The following is a 27,572-nucleotide window of genomic DNA, read 5'->3' as shown; positions in this document are numbered from 1 at the left end:
TACATGCATGTAGGAAATGGGAACCACTCACCTCCAGAACACTTCTCTACTGCTGGATAGTGTGATGGCAACCAAAAAGACCTGTTATGGCTTACGCGTTTCAAGGGAGAACCCTCTTCCTCAGAGCGGCAATTTTGACTCTGAGGAAGAGGTTTTCCCTCAATGCCCTTCTCTTGTTATTATCTTACAGTGGAGGAAGCTGTGCCAAGGAGGAGACCCATGAGAGGCCCTTTGCTGGAGAGAGCCAGAAAGAAGGCTGGTCTGTCAGATGGGCCTGGTGATTCAATTGGAGGATGCACTGACATTTAAGAACGTTCTTACAGTGTTGCTGGGTTGACTTCATGGGTCTAACACTGAGAAGCTGGACAGTGATTGGGATCTGGAGAAGTCTTTAAGTGATCTGCTATGGTATCTGGTACCCCTAATCCTCACCTCCTCAAAGGAGAAGTATAGCCTAAGCTTTTTTGGCTGTAGTTCTTCTATAGATCACAGGAGTGATAAAGTCTGCTGTCAACTTCACAGAACCAATCCAGGCTCTGAAAAGATCTCGACAATATGGTCGGGATCAGCCCAGAAGCCTGGACCGGCAGCTAGCTCAGCCTCTCAGTGAGCCACTGAGAGCCTAAGCCAACTGCTCCCGCCCCCTCCACAGCCCAGTGCTCCAGTAAACACTGGAGGAGCAGAGCAGAGAACCATGATCAGTGCGGCTTGATCACTCAGTTCTTGGTCTTAGAGATGGCAGGGGACAGCCTTAGCTGGGGTCAGTGCTGTAGCCATGTGGGTAAGTATGTTTGATTTTTTTTTTTTTTATAATCCCATACCTCTTTTAACCATTCTGCAATAAAACTTTAAAAAGATAAAAGTGACTGGCGCCCAATATCCTTTCTCTATTTTAGCCATGGACCCAGCCCTGGGGTGAAATACTAGCCCACCGCTGGCCTCTGAAGATGCTATCCTGTTTTTGGGCTGCCAGAGGGGTTATCCAAAGGGAGGTTGATACCAAGTCAAAGTCAGATACTTTTTGCGATTCGGCACTGTGCAACTTTAACTGACAATTGCGCGGTCATGCAACGCCATACCTAAATGAAATGTACGTCCTTTTTTCCCATAAATAGAGCTTTCTTTTGGTGGTATTTGATCACCTGTGCGATTTTTACTTTTTGCGCTATAAACAAAAAAAGAGCGACAATTTTGAAAAAAATAACAATATTTTTCACATTTTTTTATATGAAATTCCCCCCCCCCCCAAAAAAATGTAAAAATCAAAATTTTTTATCATTTTAGGCCAATTTGTTTTCTGCTACCTATGTTCGGTAAAAAAATCGCAATAAGCGTATTTTGATTGGTTTGTGCAAAAGTTATTGCGTTTACTAACTAAGGGAAAGATTTCTGTCGTTTTTGGTGGGATTTTTTAACGAGTAATGGCGGCGATCTGCGATTTCTTTTGCGGGACTGCGACATTGCGGCGGACAGATCGGACCCTTGACTGACATTTTTGACACTTTTGGGGGTACCAGTGACATTACTACAGTAATCAGTGCTATAAATATGCACTGTTACTGTAAAATGACACTGGCAGGGAAGGGGTTAATTTTATTGGAGAGGGAGGGGTTAATGTATGCCTGGTGCTTACTGACATGTGTGGGGGGGAGGTGACTGAGTGACACAAGGACAGATCACATGTTCAGCTATGCTGAACCCTGCAATCTGACCCTGCCTGTCACTTAGGAGATCCGCCCGCTTTGTTTACACAAGCGGGCAGATCTCCAGACTCGATTCCCCGACGATCGGGGCAGAGCGGCGGTGATCCCCGCCGTTCCTCCCCTGGCCCGACTCCCGCTGTGACTGAATACAGCGGGAGCGAGCCTCCGGCGGCACGCGCACGCCGCCGTGAGAGGGGAATGTCTGGCGACGTAGGTCTACGTCGCCAGACGTTATCGAGCCACTTTGCCGCAGTAGAGCTCTAGTGAGCAGCGGTAAAGTGGTTAAGGGCCTATTCACACCAGTAAGGGCTGTTGTGTTGTGTTACATCACTGCATTAAAGCATGCTGCCTAACTCACTAAAATGGACCAAAAATCAGACTTGTCCCACTTTTGCTAGCACATCGCAATGCAACAGGCAGTGGTTGTCAACTCTTGTCTTCAGGACCCACTAGCAGGCCAGATTTTAAGTATTACCTTGGGGAGATGCAGACTTGAATACTGCAATCACTGAGCAGCAAATTATATCACCTGTGAGGTATTTCAGTTATCCTGCAAAACTGACCTGTTAGTGTGCCTTGAGGACCGGAGTTGACAACCACTGCAGTAGTGCATTACCATGCATTTCTGTGTGCTGAAGCACAGATGTGTTGGGTTGCCATTCACAATGAATAGCAACACGCTGCACCAACACATGTAAAGCACAGTGCACCAACTCATGTAAAGCACAGAGCACCAATGCATGTAAAGCACACTTTACTGCAGTAACATGATTTGAATGTTCCCTAATTCTTTTTTTTTTTTGTGAAAGCAGGGTTTTAATTTGCTGTTTAGTATGCATAGTTTTCTGTTATAATAAACAGCTACACACAACTAACAGGAACGCGGTATGGTTAAGTGTGTAAATGTTTAAAAACTGTCTGGCACTACAGACCTCTTGTCTTTTCACCTGCAAGCTCTGTTCAGTAATGTAACCTGCTTTTTATCATCATGGCTGTGGCCTTCTCCCTAATCGATATTCAGTGGTTTGGAAAACAAAGTCTGCAGACCATGTGAGGTTTTAAATTACTTAGACAACCCAAAGAAGATTGTCTGCACTGAAACAAAAGAGAAGGCAGAGAACTGGAGTGAGTCCAAAGCTTTTACAGCAGTCCCCTTGAATGGCATCACAGTCCTAAAACTAAAGCGATTTTATAACAAATACTTCACTAATGATTCCAAGGACTGGCTGTACAGGACATAGGTGTGCGCAGCCTATTGCAATAGGGTGTGCTCCCCAAAGCTCATACACACATGCACAGTAGTACAGTGAATGATGTCAGTAGAGCAGTTGACAGTGTCTGTAGGGCAGAAGCTGGTGTCAGTGGGACAGTGGATGGTGTCAGTCAGTAGAGCAGTGGACAGTGTCAGTAGGGCAGTGGACTTTGGCCCACTGACATCAATCTCTGCTCTACTGACAAAGTCCACTGTTCAACTGACACTATCCACTGCTCAACTGACACTATCCATTGCTCAACTGACACTATCCATTGCTCAACTGACACTATCCATTGCTCAACTGACACTATCCACTGCTCAAGCGACACTATCCACTGCTCTACTGACACTAGCTTCTGCCTTACTGACACCAATCTCTGCCCTACTGACAGAGGACGGTGTCAGTAGAGCAGTGAATGGTGTCAATAGGGTAGAGGTTGGTGTCGGTAGTTTTTATATATATATATATATATATATATATATATATATATATATTTTTTTTTTGTTATTTTACAATTTTTTGTTTTTTTTTTTACAATTTCTTTTTACAATTTGTTAGGAGCCCCATTGGGGGCTTTGGTGAAATAGCAGAGAAAGGGACTGAGGACAGAGATTCTCCCAGTCCCTTTCTCTACTGTATAGCCTGCCTCAGCTGCCACGGGGGGGGGGGGGGGGATGTAGGTCAATGTTCAGCAGGGGGAATCTGCATTGCCCAGGGTGATGATTAGGGTGTGCTTATCCCAAGCACAGGCCTATGGTACAGGATAATGATTCTTAGATGTACAGTAGCCATATAGTAAAGGCATATACCATTGAAAGGAAACCTGTACTTTAAGATACTTGTATATGCAGGCTGCAACTGCTGACCTCCTTCTGCAAATGCTACTACTTGGTTGTCTTCAGAATTTCCTTAAGCCTCATACACACCACTAGTTTTCTTTTCAGTTAACCCAATTGAATGAAAAAAATCTGCCAGCTCAGTTTGGAGCCGCTGTACTAACAATCCAATGTTAGTACAGTGTTCTCCTCCACTTTGCTATTTAGTTCTGACAGGTGGGTGGCTTCGGATGGGAGCCGGTCGGCAGACCTCTTTCGGTCATGAGCCTTTGACAGAACTAATCGTACCGGAGGCTGTACACATGGGCCGAATGTTTTGGCCCATGGGTACTAGGCTTTACTTAGACTGGCTAAAGATGGAGCAAATTTATTTTCTGCAACTACGACAGTGATGACAGGGGAATCTATCCCACCAAACTATTGTCTTCTCCTGGCGGGGAAAGCTGTGATTAATTCTAGAGACTATAACATGTGTGTTTGAGCACCTTAATGCAATAGGCTACACCTATTTCCACCATGTAAATGGGGTGAAGAAAAGCAGACATGTTTGAAGTCTAGCCTGTATGACAACTATGGCTCATTTCATAGATACAATGAAGAAGAAATCATAGGTAAAACGATGAGAAAAAATCTGAAAAAGAAAAGTAATGCAGAATTTACAGCTAAGGATTTGTAATCTGAAATATATTACTTTTTGTTTTTGGGTTAAGATACAGCAAAAGATAAAGTGGTAAAAAATATTTAAAATCTTAAAGACTGGCCAAAGATTGCAGATTTATAACCAAGAGGCAACGGGAGACCTGTCCATCATCCCTCGCATTGTTGGAGCTGGAGCTGGAGCTCTGAGACCCAAGATCTTAATCAGTAATTGGATGTCACATTCACACAGAGAGATTGGCTTTCTTTTCTTTAAAGAAAATAGAATGCCTTGTAGCACAACTTATTGGACTCTAGGTAGCCCACTTATTGTTACAAGGGATGCTCAAATCAATTGCATCATGTACTATTATGATACAATAGGTGGGGGACCCAAAAGACCGTAATTTCTAGTTCTTTTTAGTATTCAGGTAGTTCTGTGTCATATACCTGTCTTATGTTATGTGTAGTATAGTGCATATGTTTCCCTTCTCTTTGCAGTAGGCTATAACCTGACGTTTCATGAACCCCTCTCTCTTCAGAGGATGAACTACGTGGGGCAGCTGGCGGGCTCTGTACTGGGCCGTGTACGGGACTTGTATAAAGGAGTCAACCCAGCCACGTTGTCTGGCTCCATTGATGTGATAGTGATCCGACAGCCTGATGGCTCTTTTCGATCGTCTCCATTCCATGTGCGGTTCGGGAAACTGGGCATACTGAGATCAGCCGAAATGGCGGTAAGTCTAAAAAAGACCATGCAAACCTCACTAACTAAAATAATCATGTGGAAAACAAAAAATGTGAATCAGCGCTTACGATAAAAACGGATAAGCAGCTAGCAAAGGAGTGTAAAATATACATACACTAAAATACAGAATAAAAAAAAGGGGTTGCAGTGCTAAAAACTAGTGAATTGCATACACATTAAAGTGCAATAATAACACACATTATCCCAGTAAGGGGATTGTAATAATTCATACAATAAATGTTCATTCCAAGGATATTATAAAGTTTATAAATATATCCCGGTGCCAATGATGAAAAACAGGGTTCATAAGTGTTGCTGTGTCCACCACCAATGATTGAAATTCAAACTCACCAGAGCCAGATGCTGTCTAAATTTTAGGACAGCAATAAGGTGTTAGTCAACAGGCCTCGTGATTTATGGACATCTGGATATTCAGCGACATACGGACCCAGGAACAATCTCCAAAAGGTTTATCGGCTCAACACATCACATGAGAGTTTAACCGCTTGCCGACCGCCGCACGACTATTTACTGCGGCGGTCAGCCCCTCACAGGCAAAGCGACGTAGTACTACGTCGCTAGCCTGTGAGGGTCTCAGGAGCAAGCGCACGCCGCCGGAGGCGCGCTCCCGCACGGTCACGGACCCCCCCGCGCGTGTGACCGGCGGACCCGATCGTCCGCCGGTCACTCGCGATCGTCGGTGGAGAGGGAGAAAGGCAGGCGGTTAATGTAAACAAGCCGCCTGTCATTCCCCCCTGTGTAGAAATAGTGATCATACGGTTCTACTATGTAGGACCGTTGATCACTGTTCCTACACCTCAAGCCACAGCCAATCACAGTTAGAATCACGCCCCTAGGGACACACATAGCCCCTCCCTCTCAAAAAAAGTAAACCCCTTCACTGCCAGTGTAATTTTACAGTAACAGTGCATATTTATAGCACTGATTACTGTAGTAATGTCACTGGTAACCCCAAAAGTGTCAAAAATATGTCAAGGGTCCGATCTGTCTGCCGCAATGTCGCAGTACCGCAAAAAAAATCGCAGATCGCCGCCATTACGCGTTAAAAAAAAAAAAACAACAAAAATGACAAAAATCTTTCCCTTTGTTAGTAAACGCGATAACTTTTGCGCAAACCAATCAAAATACGCTTTTTGCGATTTTTTTTTTACCAAACATATGTAGCATAAAACAAATTGGCCAAAAATGTTAAAAAATTTTGATTTTTACATTTTTTTTGGGGGAATTTCATATAAAAAAAATGTAAAAAATTTTATTTTTGCAAAATTGACGCGCTTTTTTTGTTTATAGCGCATGATCAAAAAATCGCTCAGGTGATCAAATACCACCAAAAGAAAGCTCTGTTTGTGGGAAGAAAAGGACGTCAAATTTGTTTAGGTACAGCGTTGCACGACTGCGCAATTGTCCGTAAGGCTCGGTTTCCACTACCGCGGCTACGAAGTCGTGCTACTTCTAGCGCGACTTCGTAGCCAAAGTTGTTTGCGGCTTTCAGTGAGACTTGTTCCTCATTATAGAGGGAAGTCGCACTGAAGCCGGCTCAAAAGTAGTGCATGAACTACTTTTGAAGTCGCCGCAACTCAAGTCGCGGCAGTGGAAACGGGCCAAATTGAAATCAATGGCTTTTGACTTGCTGTGCGACTTGACATGTGTCAAGTCGCACAGCAAGTCGCACTAGTGGAAACCGAGCCTTAAAGTCACGCAGTGCCGAATCACAAAATAGGCCCTGGTCAGGGAGGGGGTAAAATCTTCCGGGGCTTAAGTGGTTAAAATAAAAAAGGAAGAGGCTCATGGAGTAGTATGAAGTGATATTAAAAATTTAATTAAAAATATATTTTTGTAGCACTGACATCAATACAGTGTACATAAAAATATAAAATAAACAATAAAATCAAACAATATAAGGACTCTCATCAAAAGCCACCACTACAAGATGGAGTGATGGCTGGACCTTAGGCGTTTGAGATAATAGCTCTACGGCTGTTTCGCGTCCGACGCGTCATCAGGAACAATTTCAAGGTAGTTAAAATCCCCCATTATTATTACAGTCACAGCCCTTGCAGCATTTTCTATCTGTGCAAGGAGCTATGTCTCCACCTCCTGGAAGGTCTATAACAAACTCCACCCATAATGCTTCAGGCTCATCACACTCTCCATCAACTAGGTCCTCTCTTTCACACTTGCTTTGAGAGCACTTCTCACATAGAGACAGACACCAAGATCCCCCCTCCCCCCGTTTTACCCTGTCTTTCCGAAAGAGAACATAGACAGGAATAGAAATAGCCCAGTCATGTCAAGAATGAAGCCAAGATTCAGCAATACCAATTAAATCATAGTTCACTTCATGCACCAAAGCTTCCAACTCACCTATTTTGCTTGGCAGACTTCGGCATTGGTGAACAAACACTTGAATTCATTGTCAAATTTTTCACACTCATTTTGTATATTTGTTATTTCTCTAGCGCTCATTGACAGACGTAGTCCTCGGTGATACACCACTTTCGGGTTATGTTGCCTCCACAGGAGCAGGACTAGACAGGAAATTAAAAAGCTCTGGCCACACCCTAGGGGCAGTCCCAGAGGGTATATCCTCCCTCTCTCTGCCTCAGCAAATCAGTTATTTTCTGTCTAGTTAGGAGTAAGGACCTAGATACCTTGCTGGGATCTTAGGTCCTGGCAAGAATTTTTTTCTTAAAGGATTTTTTAGACAGCTTTTTTTCTCCAGTGTTCCTGTGAGATCTTCAAGCAAGAAAGCTGAACTGGGCGACGGGCTGGATGTTGAGATCCGGTGGTCACCCCAGTTCAGCCTACGAGCGCGTGCAGGCCATAGCTCCGCGCTGGGTCGGCCGCGACAAAGTCCCATTAAAAGGACTGAACCCGCGAGTTAAACGTCTCGCTGAAACGCCAAAGACCATGAGTCACGGCGTCCGTATCGGTCGACAGCCCTCCCGCCCCGGTGGAGAGGGGTACTGTCAGGAGTTGGTGCCCGCCTGGTTCCGGTATGGTGAGTAGTATGTTCCCCCTTTTTCCCTGACGGGTTTTGTGGTGAACGCGGGCCCCTCTCTGTATGGTAAGAAAGAGTCCTTTCTATCCTATAACATGTCACAGATCCTCCTACTTTGAGTGTGATTTTATGTGTGCAAAAAGCCAGGAGGCTTGGTTTGGGAGCTAACAATCTATTGTATACATGTTTAAAAGATGTAATCTGTGGCATTCTGGGAATCTTATGGGTTAAGTATAAGCTACCTACCAGTCAGAAGCCACGGACATGTAGACTGCCTTCCAAATCAGATCTCCAGCTATTAGCAGGCCTCCTGAACGGCCATGCGGTCCGCCAGGGCCGGTACCGCCAACCACGCCATATCCCCATGCAGAGAGAGTGTTGTGTGCCCTGCAGCACACCGCTATTCAGTACAGGCCGCCGCCATTTTTTTTGCTGGATCGCACGAGCCGCCATTTTGGCGTAGCCTCGTGTCTCCAACATGGGGGCGGCCATGTTTGAGGTGATCCTACACCTCGTGGAGCTTGGGGGAGGCGCCGGAAGGCGTGCAGAGGGGCGGAGCCGCCTCCTTTCTTCCTGGGCAGCCAGCCAAAAGACTTCCTGTTTGTCAAGACAGCGCTGTAACCTGTTGCAGTTTAACTCTGAGCATCAAGTGGTGAGCCTGGGGGTCTATCTCTCTCTCTCTCGATCGATAGGGATCCCTAGCAGGTAACACTAAGGGGCTTTTTGTGGCGCTGGGGGTCAGAAAAAGAAAAAAAAAAAAAAAAAAAGTTTTTTTCTTTACTTTTAAATTATATTATCCAGGAAGTAACTGGAGTTATCATGGACCCTGCCACACATATTCCCCCACCTGTTTCCCTCGAGGGGGCCTCGGGACCCGCCGGTGCACAGAGTATAGAGTCATTTACAGCAATTTTGGAGTCTATGGTGGCTCGGGTGGAGGCGGCCTGTCAGGGACGGGGGTCAAGGAAGCGACCCCCGCCTACCCCTATACCATCTGACACCTCTGACTCAGATTCAGAGATGGTCACGGCAGTTGCAGGTTCCTCTGCAAGGGCTGTTATCCCAGGTAAAGCCCCCTCAGACAGTGAGGAGGACGCTTCTTCTCTTGCTATAATTCAGGAAGAAGCATTGGTGGACGCACTAGTTGTGGCAGTGCAGGAAACCTTAAAACTTGAGGCTTTACCGGCAGAGGCAACTGAAACAGAGATGCCTTTTGGTACTAATAAGCCCATCAAGACGGCGAAGGCTTTTCCTGTACCTAAATGTTTTGGTAATCAGATTAAAGGAGAATGGGAGCATTCTAAACGTACCTTTACTATTTCCAAGCGTATTGCTAGACGCTATCCGTTTGAGGAATCCATCATTAAGAAATGGACGGTACCACCAGTCGTGGATCCGCCTATTTCCAGGCTGAATAAAGCCACGGTTATTCCAGTGGAGGACACTTCGTCCTTTAAGGATCCGGTGGATCGAAAGATAGAGGCAGAGTCCCGCACTATCTTCTCTCTGATAGGGTCAGCATTTAGACCAGTAATTGTTATTGGTCTAGTTTCCCAGACACTTACGGAATGGGCGAAAATGGTACGCCAAGATCTTAGGGGAAAAGATATTCCCCAGGAGACATCTGATTTGATGGAACAGATCATACAAGGGCTACGGTTTATCTGTGACGCAGCCTTGGACACTACTCCCTTATTAGGGCATGCATCTAAGTTAGCAGTGATCCTCAGACGTGTGCTGTGGTTAAAATGCTGGTCAGCTGACCTAGGTTCCAAAAAGACCTTGACCAATCTCCCTTTTCAGGGGAATCGTCTATTTGGGGCCAACCTAGATGAAATCATTAAGGATGCCACTGGGGGCAAGAGCACTTTTTTGCCACAGGCTGCAAAAGCTAAGGGACCTCGCAACAAGCGAGGACCTTTCTTTACCGCCCATAAAGGGCGCCCGGCTGGTACTAGCGGGAAAGGCAAGACTCCTCCAGGAGGGTTCAAGAAGGGCTGGTCGGACAAGCAGAGGACCAACCCAGCCAAACCCGAAGTAAAGGAGTACACAGCCTGAAGGTGCGCCCCCACCCGGTTTCAGGGTGGGGGGACGTTTTCACCGGTATTCAGGACATTAGATCGAGCATCAACCACTACTACCGGTGCGATTCTTCCCTTCCAACATTTAAGTACCACAGGAAGCGGTAGTTACCGTTCCCTGAATAGATATTTTCCTTTACCTTTTCCTAAGATTAGTCCCGATACCTCACAGGAATCGGATCTGGTTGACCAGATAGGCCAAGTAGCCTCTAGTCGGGTGACTTCGGTCCCTGAGGTTCAACCAGAAAAGATCACCTTTCCTGATAACTATCAGGTATCTGATAAATGTGTGGGAACAGAAAACGACCAGACTTTCTCGGATGGTCGGGGCCAGATACCTCTAGGGACGCCTGGTTCAGATCCAATCAGCGCCAGTGGTCCTAGAAATTCTAGGCTGGCCTCCTCAAGCCGGCCTGGCCGACTTGGACATGTTAGTCGCAGACGTTCCGTGGGAACTTCGTCTCAGGGAGTGTCTGTGGTCTCAAGGACCAATTTACCTTCGTGCTTTACAGTCGCTGGTTTTAATGGCCTGGCCATTGAGACCCAAGTACTGAAGGACAGAGGTTTGTCTACTTCAGTCATTCCTACCCTTATTAAAGCAAGGAAAGCGACTTCCAGCAAAGTCTATTATCACACATGGAAGACTTATATTGCGTGGTGCGAATCTTTAGGATTTCCTCCACGTACCTATTCGGTGTCTCGAATATTGGCCTTTTTGCAACAAGGGGTTGAGCAGAAGCTAGCCTTGAGCACCATCAAGGGTCAAGTTTCAGCATTAGCAATCTTCTTTCAGAAGCCTTTAGCTACCAAATCCTTGGTGCGGAATTTCATCCAGGGGGTGCGGCACCTGGCTCCTCCAGTCCGCGCGCCCTTACCGCCCTGGGATCTTAATTTGGTTTTGTCGGTTCTACAGAAACCTCCCTTTGAAAACATCAGGGAGATTCCCTTGCTTACTTTATCCCAGAAGGTGGCCTTCTTGGTGGCTATTACTTCTGCTCGCAGGGTGTCAGAACTGGCTGCATTATCATGCCAGTCCCCATACCTAGTGATTCATAGGGATAAGGTAGTACTTCATCCTAAGCCATCTTTTCTTCCTAAGGTGGTTTCAGATTTTCATCTGAATGAAGATATTGTACTACCTTCCTTGTGTCCTCAGCCCAAGCATCATCGGGAACATGCGTTGCATTCCTTAGATGTGGTTCAGGCAATCAGGGTATACCTGAAAGCTACGGAATCATTCCGTAAGACGGATTCACTTTTTGTGATCACGGATGGCCCCAGAAAGGGTTTGCCTGCATCTGCCGCGACCATTGCCAAATGGATTAGACAAACGGTGGTACAGGCTTATTCTATTAAGGGTCAGAGTCCTCAGTTCCCTGTTAGGGCGCATTCCACTCGAGCGCTCAGTACTTCCTGGGCCTTTCGCCATTAGGCGTCAGTGGTCCAGGTATGTAAGGCGGCCACTTGGTCGTCGGTACATACCTTTACAAAATTCTATAAAATTGATGTGACAGCATCGGCGGATGCCTCATTTGGCCGCAAGGTTTTGCAGGCCGCAATTTGAGGAGACCGGTGGTCTACCTCGAGGGTTTTTTTCTGTTTGAAAAAAAAAAAAAAAAAAAAAGAAAAATTTTTTCTCTCTTTTGTTGAGTCTCATCATTAAGGATGAGCATTGTAAACTTCTAGTTGGCACCGGTTGGGCCTTCTAGATTGGGATTTGATTTCATTTTCCCACCCCTCAGTTGTGATACTGCTCTGGGACGTCCCGAAGGTGGTGTATCACCGAGGACTACGTCTGTCAATGAGCGCTAGAGAAAAATGGATTTTTGTAAAATCTTACCGTAAAATCCTTTTCTCTTAGCTCATTGACAGACGTAGTCCCCGCCCCTCTGTTTTTTTGAGTTGGGTTAAAATCTCTAAAGACTGCTTTTTCACATAACTGATTTGCTGAGGCAGAGAGAGAGAGGATATACCCTCTGGGACTGCCCCTAGGGTGTGGCCAGAGCTTTTTAATTTCCTGTCTAGTCCTGCTCCTGTGGAGGCAACATAACCCGAAGGTGGTGTATCACCGAGGACTACGTCTGTCAATGAGCTAAGAGAAAAGGATTTTACGGTAAGATTTTACAAAAATCAATTTTTTAGTACAAACAGTACAATTTCCAATGGTTTTTTGTAACATGGGAACCTTCATATCATTTGCCATAGCCCTCCCCCCACCTTTCCCCATTCCACCCACCAATAAAGATTGGCCTCTGTCTGACCTGTCTGCCCCATTATAATCTAATTTATCCTCACTCCTCAATCCTAGTTTAAAGACTCCTCCAGCCTTCCCATAAACCTCTCCCCTAGCACAGCAGACCCCCTTCCATTTAGGTGCAAACCATCTTTAGCATATAGGTTGTAGCCCAATGAGCTCACTTCAAAATACCTCTGAGACCGTTCAGACATAATTAACCAGTGCATTTGGCCTGCAGTTGATCCTTTCTGACCTGCATTTGACCTGCTTCAAGTAGGTTTTACATTGCCATAGGCTTTTATAGGTATTCAGAACCAGTCAAATAGTCCATTGACACAAGCCTTAGAGAAGTTTTAAGGTAAGGGAACCATATATTCTGTTAAATTCCACTTTAAGGGCCTTAGTTGATAATTGGGTGCATCTTGCTCATTGAACCTTGATAAATTATTATGTCTTTTTATTTTAGGTTGATATAGAAGTTAATGGAGAACCTGTAGATCTGCAGATGAGACTTGGGGAAAATGGAGAAGCTTTCTTCATTCAAGAGATGGAAGAGAATGAGGTAAACCAATGATGGGATTGATTAAGGCAGGCCACAGATAATGCGATTTTCTTTCTTGCAACTATGGGTAGCAGGAAAGAAATTTGCTCGATTCCCCCATCCACACTGACTATGTGGATGGGGGAATCCCTCTTGCAGGCTATTGTGTTCTCCCAGAAAAGGGCGCGGGGAGCCGCCCCTGCTGGGAGAGCACAGTGATTATTGCTACCAGCTATAGCTGCTGGCAATATTCGCATGAAAAAATCCAACATGCTGGTTATACCCAAGGTGATTGATGGATAGAACGGGTAAAATCAGCCTGCCCATAGACGGCTCGAATCTCGGCAGGTCCCTGCTGAACTGGCTGAGATTTGAACTGTCTATGGCCAGCTTAACTAATAATAATGATAAAGGAGGAAAAAAGGGTCATAAATGCTCAAGGGTCAGTCTGCTAAAACTGTTATGAGTTATGGGAAGGTACAAGCTAGTAAAATTACCAATTGGCCAGTTGCATGTGGGAGTGCGTGACATCACCATTCCCATTACAAGCGGACACCAGCCAACCCCCAGGAATTCTGGTGGCAGCTGCAACAGAGGAAGAGGCAGTGTGGGTGCACTGGGGAGGTGCATGATTTGGGGGTGAGAGCTAATACACAGGCACTGTCACTTTATCCGGAATGGACAAGGTGACACCTACTATTTTATTCTCAGCTCCGAAGTCTTTTGAGCTGTTAATTATAGAACATTTCCATCTCACATTTTTGGCTCTGTTCTGCTACACCATGGAGTCTCACAGTGGCATAAAGGTGGGTCTCAGCACTGCTATACTCTTCAAAATGTAAAATAAATGAAAACAGTTCAGACTAAAGACACGATCAGAAAATACTGCTTTCGAAGCGATCGTAGGATAATCTGATGGTTAGTACAAAGCTTTCAAGAGCCGATCAAAACAGTTCATCCGATATTACGTATTTAATGGGACAAATACGAAAATGTTTCTCGTTTGATTTTTTGTTTAATCAGTACAGTTTTCGTCCAAAAATGCAATACAAATATAATACAATACTTTATATTACTTCCAAATTTTAATTTTGTTGTACAAGAATTTTCATAACTTTAGTAACCTCTACATTTTCGATATGAGATTAGCATGCAAAAAAAATGGAAGTTCATTCGTCCGATGATCTCAATGTCTGTACCAGGCATAAGGGTAACATTCATCATAAGACATCCACAGGTGGTAATCCTCTGTAATTTAGCACATACATCAGAAAGGTTCAACTGTAGTGAATAATTGGTGAATGTTGCATTTATTGCTTTATAAATATGCCCCCCGTAATAAATATTTGATGCATGTCACATTTTTGATGTATGACACTTCTTTTTAAACACAATATGGTGCTGTGAAATTTTCAATACAAGGAAATTGTTGCAGCTGTTACTATTCAGATCTTCACTGTCATGGCTCATCTATCAAAAGGGTTAGGCTGACCATAGATGGATCAACCTCAGAACAATAAGCCTGTTTTTTTTTTTTTTTTTTGCATGGGATCACTGCCAGCGGTGATCATTGCAACACTAACTGTGTTGATGGGGAGTCGAACAATTTGCATAATCAATGAGCTGCTTCAGGTGGAATTCTAATTGTGACTCTCTGCCAAAATGATATTGCCCCATACCCTGTTTCCCTCTTCATGTATTATTTATAATGTAAGCTAAGGGCCAATATACATCTTTGTGGTGCGTTAACACGTGGTAGGTTTTATATTAATGTACATCACATGAAGGCAGCCTTTTCAAATTGAATAGGGTGCCAGCATGCCTTAGCATGCCTGAAATTGCAAACCACTAAGCACTGCCATGTGTTGCGGCATGCTACAATGCAGGTGCATTGCCTAAGTGCGTTGGGGTTCCATTCAGAACGAACATATAATACATGCGTTGCAAAAGTGTGAATCAAACCTAGATTAAAATCCAAGAAGATAACTGGGATCCATTTGTAAAGGATGTGTAAGATGGACAGTGCTGAGTATTTAGGTCTCTAAAGCAGGCCATACATTATGCAATTGTCTTTCCTTCCACGCATGGAAAATTGCTGACCATGTTGTTCGGTAAATCCCTTCTGCATAGCTATTGTGTCATCAACAGGGAGGGCAGGGAACCTTCCCTGCCGGCAGAATACAATGATTAGTGTTGCTGGCTTATAGCCAGTGGAACTAATCGATTGGGAAAAACCCAACAGGCTGGCTGTACACAATTGAATAGTTAGAGTGACATTCATTCATGACATTTTTGTAAATACACCGCTCCAAAAAATTAAAGGATCACTTTTTAATCAGAGTATAGCATCAAGTCAAAAAAACTCCTGGGATATTGATCTGGTCACTTAAGTAGCAGAGGGGGTTGTTAATCAGTTTCAGCTTCTTTGGTGTTAATGAAATCAACAATGGGCACTAGATGGGCAACAATGAGATAACCTCCAAAACAGAATGGTTTTACAGGTGGAGGCCACAATGTTTTTCCCCTACTCATCTTTTTTGCCTGTTTTTCAATAGTTTTGCATTTATCTAGGGTCAGTATCACTACTGGTAGCATGAGGCGATACCTGGACCCTATAGAGGTTGCACAGGCAGTCCAACTCCTCCAGGATGGCACATTAATATCAATACGTGCCATTGCCAGAAGGTTTGCTGTGTCTCCCACCACAGTCTCAAGAGCATGGAGGAGATTCCAGGAGACAGGCAGCTACTCTGGGAGAGCTGGACAGGGCCGTAGAAGATCCTTATCCCATCAGGAGGACCGGTATCTGCTTCTTTGTGCAAGGAGGACCAGGATGAGCACTGCCAGAGCCCTACAAAATGACCTCCAGCAGCATACTGGTCTGAATGTCTCTGACCAAACAATCCGAAAAAGACTTCATGATGGTGGCCTGAGGGCCCAACCTCCTCTAGTGGGCCCTGTGCTCAATACCCGGCACCGTGGAGCTTGATTGGCATTTGCAATTGAACACCAGAATTGTCAGGTCTGCCACTGGCACCCTGTGCTTTTCACAGTTTAGAGCAGGTTCACCCTGAGCATATGTGACAGACGTGAAAGGCTCTGGAGAAGCCGTGTTGCCTAAAACATTGTTCAGCATGATTGGTTTGGTAGTGGGTCAGTGATGTCAGAGAGCATGGAGGGATGCACAGACCTCCATAGGCTGGACAATGGAACCCTGACTTTAGGTATTGGGATGAAATCCTTGGACCCATTGTCAGACCCTACACTGGTGCAGTGGTTCTGGGTTCCTCCTGGTGCACGACAATGCCTGGCCTTATGTGGAGAGAGTATGCAGCCAGTTCCTGGAGGATGAAGGAATGGATACCATTGAATGGCCCCCACACTCGTCTGACCTAAATCCAATTGAACACCTATTGGGACATTATGTTTTGGTCCATCTGATGTTGCCAGGTTGCACTTCAGACTGTTCAGAAGCTCTGTGATGCCCATATCTGGGAGGAAATACCCCAGGACACCATCCGTCGTTTCAAAAGGAGAATTCCCCAATGTTGTCAGACATGCATACAAGCATGTGGGGGCCATACAAACTACTAAGTACCATTTGGAGTTGCTGCAATGATATTTCAGCAAAATGGGCTAGCCTGCTGCATAATTTTTACACTTTGATTTTTGAGGTGTCTTTGAATTCAGCCCTCTGTAGGTTGATAATTTTAATTTCCATCAAACGATGTGGCATCCTTTAGTTCCTAAACACATTACCCAGTCCTTATCAGTATAGATACCCAGTATGATATTTTTCTCCATTGAGATCTGATGTGTTTTCAAAGTGTTCCTTTAAATTTTTTGAGCAGTGTATTTGGTACCTAAAGAAATATATTATGTTAAACAAATATTGAATGGTTACTCCTCTTTTGGGACTAAACAGTACAATCTTTTCTCCATTTTTTTCTACTGGTTGTACACAAGTTAATCGAGTGCCCATACATTGATCAAAATTCATCCAGTTTCTACTGAACCGGCCGATTTTCGATCCATGTATGGCTGGATTTAGAGATATACAAAGCTTGTAGGTAATTTAATATACAAGAATGAACCTATCACTGAAATATTGGATGGAGTTCTTTAACATCCACTGTTTTTGTTCACTTTAAAGGAACACAACCCACCCATCAGCCCTGTTATCCATTCCCTGGATATGTTATCTACTCATGACAATAACGATATACCAGAGGCTCCCCTAGCTCCAGATTCCACTCTATCTACACTGGACACACCCGCCAGGAGGCAACGTTGGAGCAACAGAAGAAAGAGGAGTAGAGGGGACGAGACTTTGGGAGCTCAGGATAAAGATGGAATTGCTGTGCTACCTTCGTGGTGAGTAATGATGGCTTGTCCTGTATTTTTGACTCTGTGTCATGGGTAGATGTGTGACACCACTTGGCACATGGATGGCTACTGACAAACTGCTCAATGGCAAGCATCCAGTGCAGAGTGACATTACATTAATGATCCTCAGTGCTGACACAATCCAAAGTCAGACTCAACATGCTGCATAGCAACTGCGTGTTGTTGACGTACACTGCCAGTGTTATAGTGCTCTTTACCGAAGGTGATAATCCTCCTCCTGCCTGCACCCCGAGCTATATTTACATACATCTTTCTTTAGAATGTTTTTTTATTAAATGTTTGAAAGTGGAAGGGTTACTGCAAGATTAGCCCTGACCTTGTGCTACCAATTAGGGCGATGATACACAGACATTGTCCCAGGCACTAAGTGCAGGGCCGCACTACAATACTCCTAAGGGGACACAAATTATACAGAGATGTGCACTTTTGTCTTCATAAATCCAAAGTTTAATTACTAAAAATTTTTCTGCTTTCATTTCATTGTTGTTGTTCAGTCATTTAGTCATGTCCAACTCTTCATGACCTCATGGACCATAGCACGTCAGGCTATTCTGTCCTCCACTGCCTCCCGGAGCTTGCCTCACTTCATGTTCTTCAATCCATCTCGTTTTCTGTCATCCTCTTCTCCTTTTTCCTTCCATGTGTAGCACTACTGTGAACTGAACTATGCACAATAGGCATGGACGGTCTGAAAAATGCTGATTAACGCTGATTAACGCTGAGTTGAGCTAGTCACGGCTTAGCCGCTATATCACGTCTTTTTAATTGTTTTTTTTATAGGTGTTTTAATGAAATTAAGGGTTTTTATTTACAAATTCAGGGAAAATCTGGAGATTTATGCAAATTTTCATTTCATTTTTATTAAATTAATTAAAGTGTTTTGGTGGGTTTAAGGATGGAATGGGCCGTTAATTTCTCCTGAGAATTAGGGAAGCTTCTTTCAAATATCCTGTACCTGTGGCTGTGCCCAAAAGGCCCAACATTGGCCTCAAAATTGTAACTTTTTTTTTTTATTCCACGAAAAGAAAAGACAGCATAAACGTTTAAAAAAGTAAAAGGACTTTCCACAGAAAGACAAATACATAAAAATAAAAAAAAGGGAAAAAAAAACTCCCTAGAAATACACAGAATACTATATGAATAAATAATATGTAAAGCGCTGTGCTACATAAATAACTGTCATAAATAAGTAATAACACTGGATTAAAGCGGAAGTAAATGTATTTGTAAGAGTAAGCTTTTACTATAATATGCACTGCATACTTGCACATTATTGTACATCTACCTTTTATTATGCTGTCCTCCAGCATAATGAGTCCAGGATCTTACTATTGCTGCTTCCCTTTTGGGATCCCATGGAACTCACAGATGACGTAACTATCATGCATACCCATAGGGAGTTACATTGTCCCTGGTGCTTTTCTCCGCATGCCAAGAAAAAAGCAGGGTGTACATCACTCAGTGCATGCATTGTTCAATGCACACAGAGAACAAAAAGCCGGGGGAACTTTTTTTGGCAAAAGAAAATTTGCATATCTCTTCTGCCAAAAACTTTGCCTCCTGGTGATTTTGTTTAAAGGACAGTCAGACATTAGTATATAAACATCCTGATGGTAAGTGGTTAATACCAGGATCATGGCGCAGCTGCAGCCATGATCCTGGTACGTTTTTTTTCAGCCGGAAATGGGCTGTCATCAAAAGGGTAACTAGAACCTTCAGAGCCCCGGTGTAAGAAACCATGAAGGCCCCCCGGACCTCTGGCCGAGGCCCTTCCTTTTTAAGCCTGGGGCTTTCCCACTGATCCTAGGGCCCTTTATTACGGTCCCACAGCGGGACCCTTTCACAAGTTCTGCAGTGGGCCCCCTTCCTGCCATCTTGGGGCCTCCCCACGGTGGTGGAAAGCCAGGGCCCGGTCACAAGTGTGACCTTTGCGATCCTGGAAGTTCACCCACTGGTGTCAATAGTTTTTATTTTTTGGTATTTTAATTGTATTATTTTTTATCATTTTATTTTTTTACAATGTCACTGACTATGATTCTGTCAATTCAGCAAAGGAAGGAGCTGGGAAGTAGCTGATTCCTGTATTGTCCCTATTTTAGTGGTAAAGAACCTGATTACTTTACTTGTATAGTTTTTACTAGAGTTGCACCGATACCAATATCGGTATCAGTGCCGATGCTAAGCATTTCCACGGGTATTAGTACTCATGCAAATGCTTCGATATCCAAAACTGTTACCTTCTGGCTCTGTTCTTTCAGCTGTCAGTGGGATTTCCCCTATAACATTTGAAATGTAAAGAAAAGAATGCTGGCAATTATTGGTTGTTAAGGAGCAGGGCCGCTGCGTCCTTAACAATCAATGACATTTCAGCTGTCCGCGGGATTCCCCTCCCTGTCTCCTCCTGCCAGCTGTCACCCTCCTGTCCTGGCACGGCTCTGCAAACTCAGTGGGGGAGCTGGAGGTAAAGCGGGCGGGGGCGCCAAAATTCTGTGTACCAACCATCTTATCCACTGCTTTGCAGCTATTTAAAAAAACTTCTCTGGGTCCCCTTTGTTCAGTGGGTGCCGGGGGACAGACAGCAGACTATTTACCCACCTTAAGGTTAGGCGGAATAATCCGCATCAGCGCTCCACACAATTACATTGAAGGCCGGCCTCTTCTTTATCAGTACACTGTGGCAGGTCCAAAGCGCCCCTTTCAATGAATACACCTAAACCCGAAAGTGGTTAAATACAGTGCCTTGAAAAAGTATTCACACCCTTTGAAATTTTCCACATTTTGTCATGTTAAAACCAAAAACATAAATTTATTTTATTGGGATCTTATGTAATAGACCAACACAAAGTTGCACATAATTGTGAAGTGGAAGGAAAATAATAAATGGTTTTCAAAATTTTTTACAAATAAATATCTGAAAAGTGTGGCATTCATTTGTATTCAGCCCCCCTGAATCAATACTTTGCAGAACCACCTGTTGCTGCAATTACAGCTGCAAGTCTTTTAGGAGATGTCTCTACCAGCTTTACACATCTAGAGAGTTAGATTTTTGCCTATTCTTTTTTGAAAAATATCTCAAGCTCTGTCAGATTGGATGGAGAGCGTCTGTGAACAGCAATTTTCAAGTCTTGCCACAGATTCTCAATTGGATTTAGGTCTGGACTTTGACTGGGCAATTCTAACACATAAATATGTTTTGATTGAAACCAGTAATGGCAAACCTTGGCCCCCCAGATGTTTTGGAACTACATTTCCCATGATGCTCATGCACGTGTAGTTGAGTATCATGGAAAATGTAGTTCCAAAACATATGGGGTGCCAAGGTTCGCCATTACTGATCTAAACCATTCCATTGTAGCTCTGGCTGTATGGTTGTGGTCGTTGTCCTGCTGGAAGGTGACCCCCCCCCCCCCAGTCTCAAGTCTTTTGCAGACTCTAACAGGTTTTCTTCTAAGATTGCCCTGTATTTGGCTCCATTCATCTTCCCATCAACTCTGACCAGCTTCCCTGTACCTGCTGAAGAAAAGCATCCCCCCCAATATGATGCTGACACCACCCTGTTTCACAGGGGGTGGTGTGTTTAGGGTGATGTGCAGTGTTTGTTTTCCGCCAAACATAGCGTTTTGCTTTTAGGCCAAAAGTTCAGTTTTGGTCTCTTCTAAACAGAGAACCTTCTCCCACATGTTTGCTGTGTCCACCACATGGTTTCTCACAAACTGCAAATGGGACTTCTTATGGCTTTTTTTCAATAATGGTTTTCTTCTTGCCACTCTTCCATAAAGGCCAGATTTGTGGAGTGCACGACTAATAGTTGTCCTGTGGACAGATTCTCCCACCTGAGCTGTGGATCTCTGCAGCTCCTCCAGAGTTACCATGGGCCTCTTGGCTGCTTCTCTGATGAATGCTCTCCTTGCCCGGCCTGTCAGTTTAGGTGGACGGCCATGTCTTGGTAGGTGTGCTGTTGTGCCATACTCTTTCTATTTTCGGATTATGGAATAAACAGTGCTCCATGAACTGTTCAAAGTTCAGGATATTATTTTATACCCTAACCTTGCTTTAAATGTCTCCACAACTTTATCCCTGACCTGTCTGGTGTGTTCCTTGGCCTTCATGTTGCTTTTTGTTCACTAAGTTTCTCTAAAAAACCTCTGAGGGATTCACAGAACAGCTGTATTTATACTGAGATTAAATTACACACAGGTGGCCTCTATTTACTAATTAGGTGACTTCTGAAAGCAATTGGTTCCACTAGATTTTAGCTAGGGGTATCAGAGTAAAGGGGGCTGAATACAAATGCACACCACACTTTTCAGATATTTATTTGTAAAAAATGTTGAAAACCATTTATAATTTTCCTTCCACTTTCACTATCATGTGCCACTTTGTGTTGGTCTATCACATAAAATACCAATAAAAATAAATTTACATTTTTGCTTGTAACATGACAAAATGTATAAAGGTGTATAAATACTTTTTCAAGGCACTGTAGTCCGCTTTCTGTCCCCTGGATCCCACTAAACACAGGGGACCCGAAGAAGTTTTTTTTTAAATAGCTGTACAAATGAATTAGCTCATTGGTGCACAGAGTTTTGGAGTCCCCGCCCGCTCTATCTCTGGCCCCCACTGAGTCCCCCCTAGCCCCAGTTGCCCAGGAAGGAAGGGGCAGCACCAGATATATCAGCAGTGCTCAGACTCCCAGCTCTAGAAGATCCACCTACATGAGAAGCTGCATTCCAACCACCCCAGCCCTTAAACCCTATCCCTCCCCATCCTCAACTACCCTGCCCTCACTTACCCCCCATCTCTGCCCCACCCCACCCTGCCATCACTTATCCCTACTCCCTGTCTTCACTTCCCCCCTACTCCCCTCCCCCACCCTGCCCTCACTTACCCCCTACCCTCCCCCCACCTTGCCCTCACTTAATAGCCCCCTACTCCCCACCCACCCTGTCCTCATCTGCTGGGTTGAATGAAAAAAAAAGACTAGAATTCTCTGCTTTCCTAATAAAAACTGACACACTAAGCAGGGGAGCACACCATGGTCGGTTCTCTAGCTATGCTAGGAACTCCAATGATGAATGGTCCTGGCACAGCCCCGCTGCACAGCCATTCACTGGGAAGCTCAGTGTACTGTTGCTGCTCCTCCCCCAGCTCTTATGCAGCTGAGAACAGAGGGAATGAATGTGACCACTTCTAAAAACCGATAAAAAGGTATTTATGTTTTTTTTTATTTTTTTTTTTATATATATCTATACTCAAATGTTTTGGCTTTCATTTCTATTTTAAACTGAATAGGTTGTTTTACAAGGTGATTGTTTACAATCACTTTAAGGATGGATGAGTCCACCCCTCAGCTTTGCCTATTATCAAGATCTTTTTTTTTTTCTATCTCTGTGCATTGTATATATGGGGGAGGCTGATGGCCATGAAGCTCCAGAACCAGGAGGTTGTTTTCAGCAGTAGTCAATTTTAAATAAAATCTTGCATTCTTGTTCAAATATCAGCGTACCTCCTGTGTGGCTAAATGGTATTGTATTTACATGTGTACATGTGGAAGTAATCTCCTATTTGCTTCTTTCAGTGTAATACAACTCCATTCTTACAAAAACATGCATTTAAAAAAAAGCTCTCAAAAATGTCCAAAATGCAATGCAACACATGGAAAAACATACAACAGAAAAATGAAAAATGCTTATTTAAAACATGTTTGAATGAGGCTCTAAGGCTCCTGGCACACATAATAACATAGGAGGATCCTCAGTCTAAATAGGAATTGATGGGCCATATGGTGTTATAATTAGTATGGGATACAAACATTGTCCTTTTTTAGAGTGGAGATGTTCCTGTAGAGAAGAAGATGACATCACTGTGTACTTCTGAATCTCTCATTGCAGTAAATTAAGGCAAAAAGTAGCCAAAGTTACACACATACTAACATTTTTAAACATTATTAGCAATATAATGACCATTATGTACAGTGGGTATAAAGTCTACACACCCCTGTGTGTAGAAACCTAAAATGTCAGGTTTCTGTGATGTAATAAAATGAGACAAAGATAAATAATTTCAGAACTTTTTCCACCTTTAATGTGACCTTTAAACTGTTAACAAACAAACTGAAAACTTTTAGGTGGAGGGAAGTATTCTCCTGTACCATGCCCGCAGCACTGCATCTCCTGTGCCATGCCTGTACCATCTGTGCCATACCTGTACCATCTGTGCCATGCCTGTGTACCATCTGTGCCATGCCTGTGTACCATCTCCTGTGCCATGTATGTGTACCATCTCCTGTGCCATGCCTGAACCATCTCCTGTGCCATGCCTGTACCATCTCCTGTGCCATGCCTGTACCATCTCCTGTACCATGCCTGCAGCACTGCATCTCCTGTGCCATGCCTGTACCATCTGTGCCATGCCTGTACCATCTGTGCCATGCCTGTGTACCATCTGTGCCATGCCTGTGTACCATCTCCTGTGCCATGCCTGAACCATCTCCTGTGCCATGCCTGTACCTTCTCCTGTGCCATGCTTGTACCATCTCCTGTACCATGCCCACAGCCCTGCATCTCCTGTACCATGCCCACAGCCCTGCAACTCCTGTACCATGTCCGCAGCCCCTGCACCATGCCCGCAGCCCCTGTTTTGGGTCTTGTGGTGGTCCAGTTGGGTCCAGTAGCTGCTGCATTTCCCACTCTAGACTTATACTCGAGTCAATACATTTTCCCATTTTTTTTTAGGTAAAATTTGGTGCCTCAGCTTCTATTCAGGTCGGCTTATACTCGAGTATATACGGTAGTTGTTTTTAATGCACTAAAAAAACGATATCCGTCGATCATTAGTTCTAAGGACTTCAGAACCCTGCCCATCTATGTTATGAACAAGAGGACGGGGGAGGTTATAGTAGGCCTGCCCTATTTCTGTTGTCATGATACAGTAGGGTGAGTAAGAGTTGCCATACCAGAACAGGAAGGGTGTTCCTGATAGAATCGTGAAAATAAAAGGGGAAAATAAAACAAAATCTGAGGACTGCTGAGCTGCAAAAATATTTTGGGAGGGTTTAGATACACTTTGGGATATATCTGATTCTTCTTTTTAAAAATGCCACTTTAAACCCAAATCAGCAGAATCTTGAGATTCTTGAAGATGCTGAAGTAGAGATATAATCACAGGATCCCTGGCTACTTTCTCTTACTTGACAAATCTGTTTAATTGTCATTATTACAGCCCTACTGCTTTCTACTCTACAGAGAGTGGTCAGCATAGACCTTGGAAGTGCAGAGGTCTGTAAGACATAAAGATGACTGAGCCAGTCAGGGAAATTCAAGGAAAATTCCTGGATGTTCCTGAATTAGCATTAAGCAAGCACATGGCATTACGAGAACTGGGTTTCCCCTAAACTAGCAATGTCGATTTAACACAAAGAAAAACAACATAATAAAGTTGCCTAATGGCGCTTTTCCACTCCATGGAACCGAACAGTTCGGCTCGCTTTTGTGCTTTTCCACTGCATGGTACCGCATGGTACGGTGTTGGAACGGGTCGGTACGGTACGGCGGCGCTTTTCCACTACATGGAACCGAACGGTACGACTCGCTTAAACAGTACCACCTCAGTTGTAGTTCCAAGAGGGCCGTACCGGTACCATATCCCACAATCCTTTGCATGCAGCCTTGACTGTTTGTCACTACTAGCCACTGATTGGTCAGAGAATCATTGTTATCCCACCCACTTTACTTTAGTGGAAAAGCAAACCGTACCGAACCGTTCCAACACCGTACCATGCGGTACCATGCAGTGGAAAACCGAACAGAGCCAAGCTTTGAATTGCAAAGTGTTTATAATAATCTACATTTGATTAATTTGATTATTTTATTAATAAAGAAAGTTGAAGGGAAAGTGAACCGTACGCTACATGCTATACATGAGTATTACACTATCCTGATTGTCTTTTCTATATTGTGTCTTCTAAATTTCTTCATATCCAATCTAGTGACTCCATATACTTCTCATTTTCTGACCTCCCTGAAGAAATATCCACTTTGCAGTCTAAGGATTTTTACCGCTATGCTGAGGAGGACCCCTTGCAGTTATCCTCAAGGTAAACCAAGTAAATGAGGGTTGAAGGTCAGGGTAATCATTGACAATGTGGGTGACCTAAAAAAATGTTGACGTCATGTGACTGAAGCAACCAGTTGGTTTATAGATTTAGAGCTTTAACTTTTGTGTAGGAAAATTAATGTGAAGTCTTCATGGCTTTTCCTTTCTTATACTGTATTTTGTGTATGTGAAGATGAGTGACATATGCACCATTTGCTGATAAACAAAAACTGATCTGATTCAGCAGTCGATCCCCATCTCCTAAAAGTGACTCGGAGTTGGAAATGAAAGTCCTCAACACATCTCTGTCTGAGAACTGCGTGGAATGGAACTGGGGAAGACTCCCACAGGTGAGACCATTAATGACCAGCCATCATCGAGGTCACTCCTTATAGTCAGGTGAGGACTGGGATTGTTTGTCCTGGGGGGACAAAGATAATCAGCTGGCCCTTAGATGGTAGGAACAGTTTCCTGTGACAGAAGAATGTGTTCTCTACAAAGTGTGCAATGGTGGCATATGGGTTTCACCCTAAAGGACATGGGTCAGATAGTACAGAGTGGGATGCAGGAATCAATGAAATAGGGGGGACCAGATTGTCAAAGTGGAGAAAAAAAAAACCAATGAGAATGAATTTGGAGGAGGGGTAGATAGGTGGCATTGAGACCCAGATCATAGAGGGCAGCAGAAGAGGCAATGGCCTAGACCAGTGGTTCTCAACTCCGGTCCTCGGGACCCACTAACAGGCCAGATTTTAAGTATTACCTTGGGGGATGCAGACTAGAATACTGCAATCACTGAGAAGCAAATGAAATCACCTGTGATGTAATTTAGTTATCTTGCAAACCTGGCCTGTTGGTGGGTCCCGAGGACCGGATTTGAGAACCACTGGCCTAGACAATGGAGGGGAGAGGGGTAGCAAGAATTGACTGTCTGAGAGACAACTGTTGGTCAAGGTACTCCCAGCAACACTTTTTAGCAGGAGAATTAGCAAACCACAAACTTTTATTGGGTATCAAATGTTTCACCTTAAAAAGGCTGGGCCCCACCAAAATTTTAGTCACTAAATAAAGATTTTCTGTTTGCTGAAATTCTCTAGCTGACAAGTCCTGTAAGTGCCTCAACCAACATCAGTCTATCAGCATTTTAATAATTTCTTTTATCTTTGCCAGGTCACTCGGTCTGATATTGGCTCTCAAATGTCACAGTCCACACCACCTAGTCCTGTCAGGGAGCTGGTTGAGATACCTTCCACTGTCTCAGCAGACCCTGAACTTCACATAACTAAAGAGGAGGATGGCACTTTCCATGTTACTCTATTAGAGGGATCAGAGGATACCCCTGCTTTCCAGGTTCTTCCAGGTGAGCCATGAAGAAGATTCTGTATATAGCAGCTCAACCTGGTTTCATCCACTCATAGACCTACATCTGTATATATTGCAAAACAAAAGGATTTTCCTCTTGAACTGCTGTCAACGAATCTAATCTTATCCCATGCGTGACTAGTTTATATATAAATGCAGGGCCGTCTTTAACACAGGGCAAAAGGGGCAGCTGCCCTGGGCCCAGTAATTGTTGTGGGGACCAAAGCAGCTGCCCCTTGAGCTTGCATTGCTTGCAAATAGTTGATAAGTGGATTCGGGAGGGTACAAGAAAATATTTACCCAGGGTCCAATAAATATTAAAGATGGCCCTGTATGAATGCATTTATTTAATTTTTTGTCATTATAGTCTCTAAAGATTAAATTGTATCTAAAGCCTATATATATATATATATATATTTTATTTAGTAGAGAATGCTTGGATCCTTTATCAGGTTGCTTATTGGTGTCTGTGTTTCCTCTGGGAAGCTTCACTATTCTATTTGTCCATGTTCCCATTCTCACTAATGTATAGTGTTTAAAATCCAAACTTTGGAGTTACCACTGGAACAGGGATAGGCACCTGTCTAAGGGGTGACTTTCCCCAAAGCTGCAAACACAACAACAACAGCAAAAAACGGACAGGGGCTTTC

The 27,572-nt window shown here is 43.9% G+C and overlaps 1 protein-coding gene across 1 annotated transcript in view; it reads left to right on the top strand.

The window, feature by feature from the left end:
• Positions 1-27,572, top strand: part of LPIN3 (lipin 3) — an 87,065-nt gene that overhangs the window by 5,013 nt on the left and 54,480 nt on the right. Inside the window, exons 2-7 of the mRNA XM_082272056.1 lie at positions 4,933-5,168; positions 12,985-13,080; positions 17,213-17,433; positions 25,454-25,561; positions 25,805-25,910; positions 26,731-26,920. Of these exons, the coding sequence (XP_082128182.1) occupies positions 4,933-5,168; positions 12,985-13,080; positions 17,213-17,433; positions 25,454-25,561; positions 25,805-25,910; positions 26,731-26,920 (957 nt within the window). The remainder of the gene's footprint in view (positions 1-4,932; positions 5,169-12,984; positions 13,081-17,212; positions 17,434-25,453; positions 25,562-25,804; positions 25,911-26,730; positions 26,921-27,572) is intronic.

This window comes from Pelophylax lessonae (genome assembly GCF_965119305.1).
Source record: "Pelophylax lessonae genome assembly, chromosome: 11".
Lineage (NCBI taxonomy): Eukaryota > Metazoa > Chordata > Amphibia > Anura > Ranidae > Pelophylax > Pelophylax lessonae.
The sequence above is the reverse complement of the archived record's forward strand: the minus strand, read 5'-3'. Positions and strand labels throughout refer to the sequence as shown.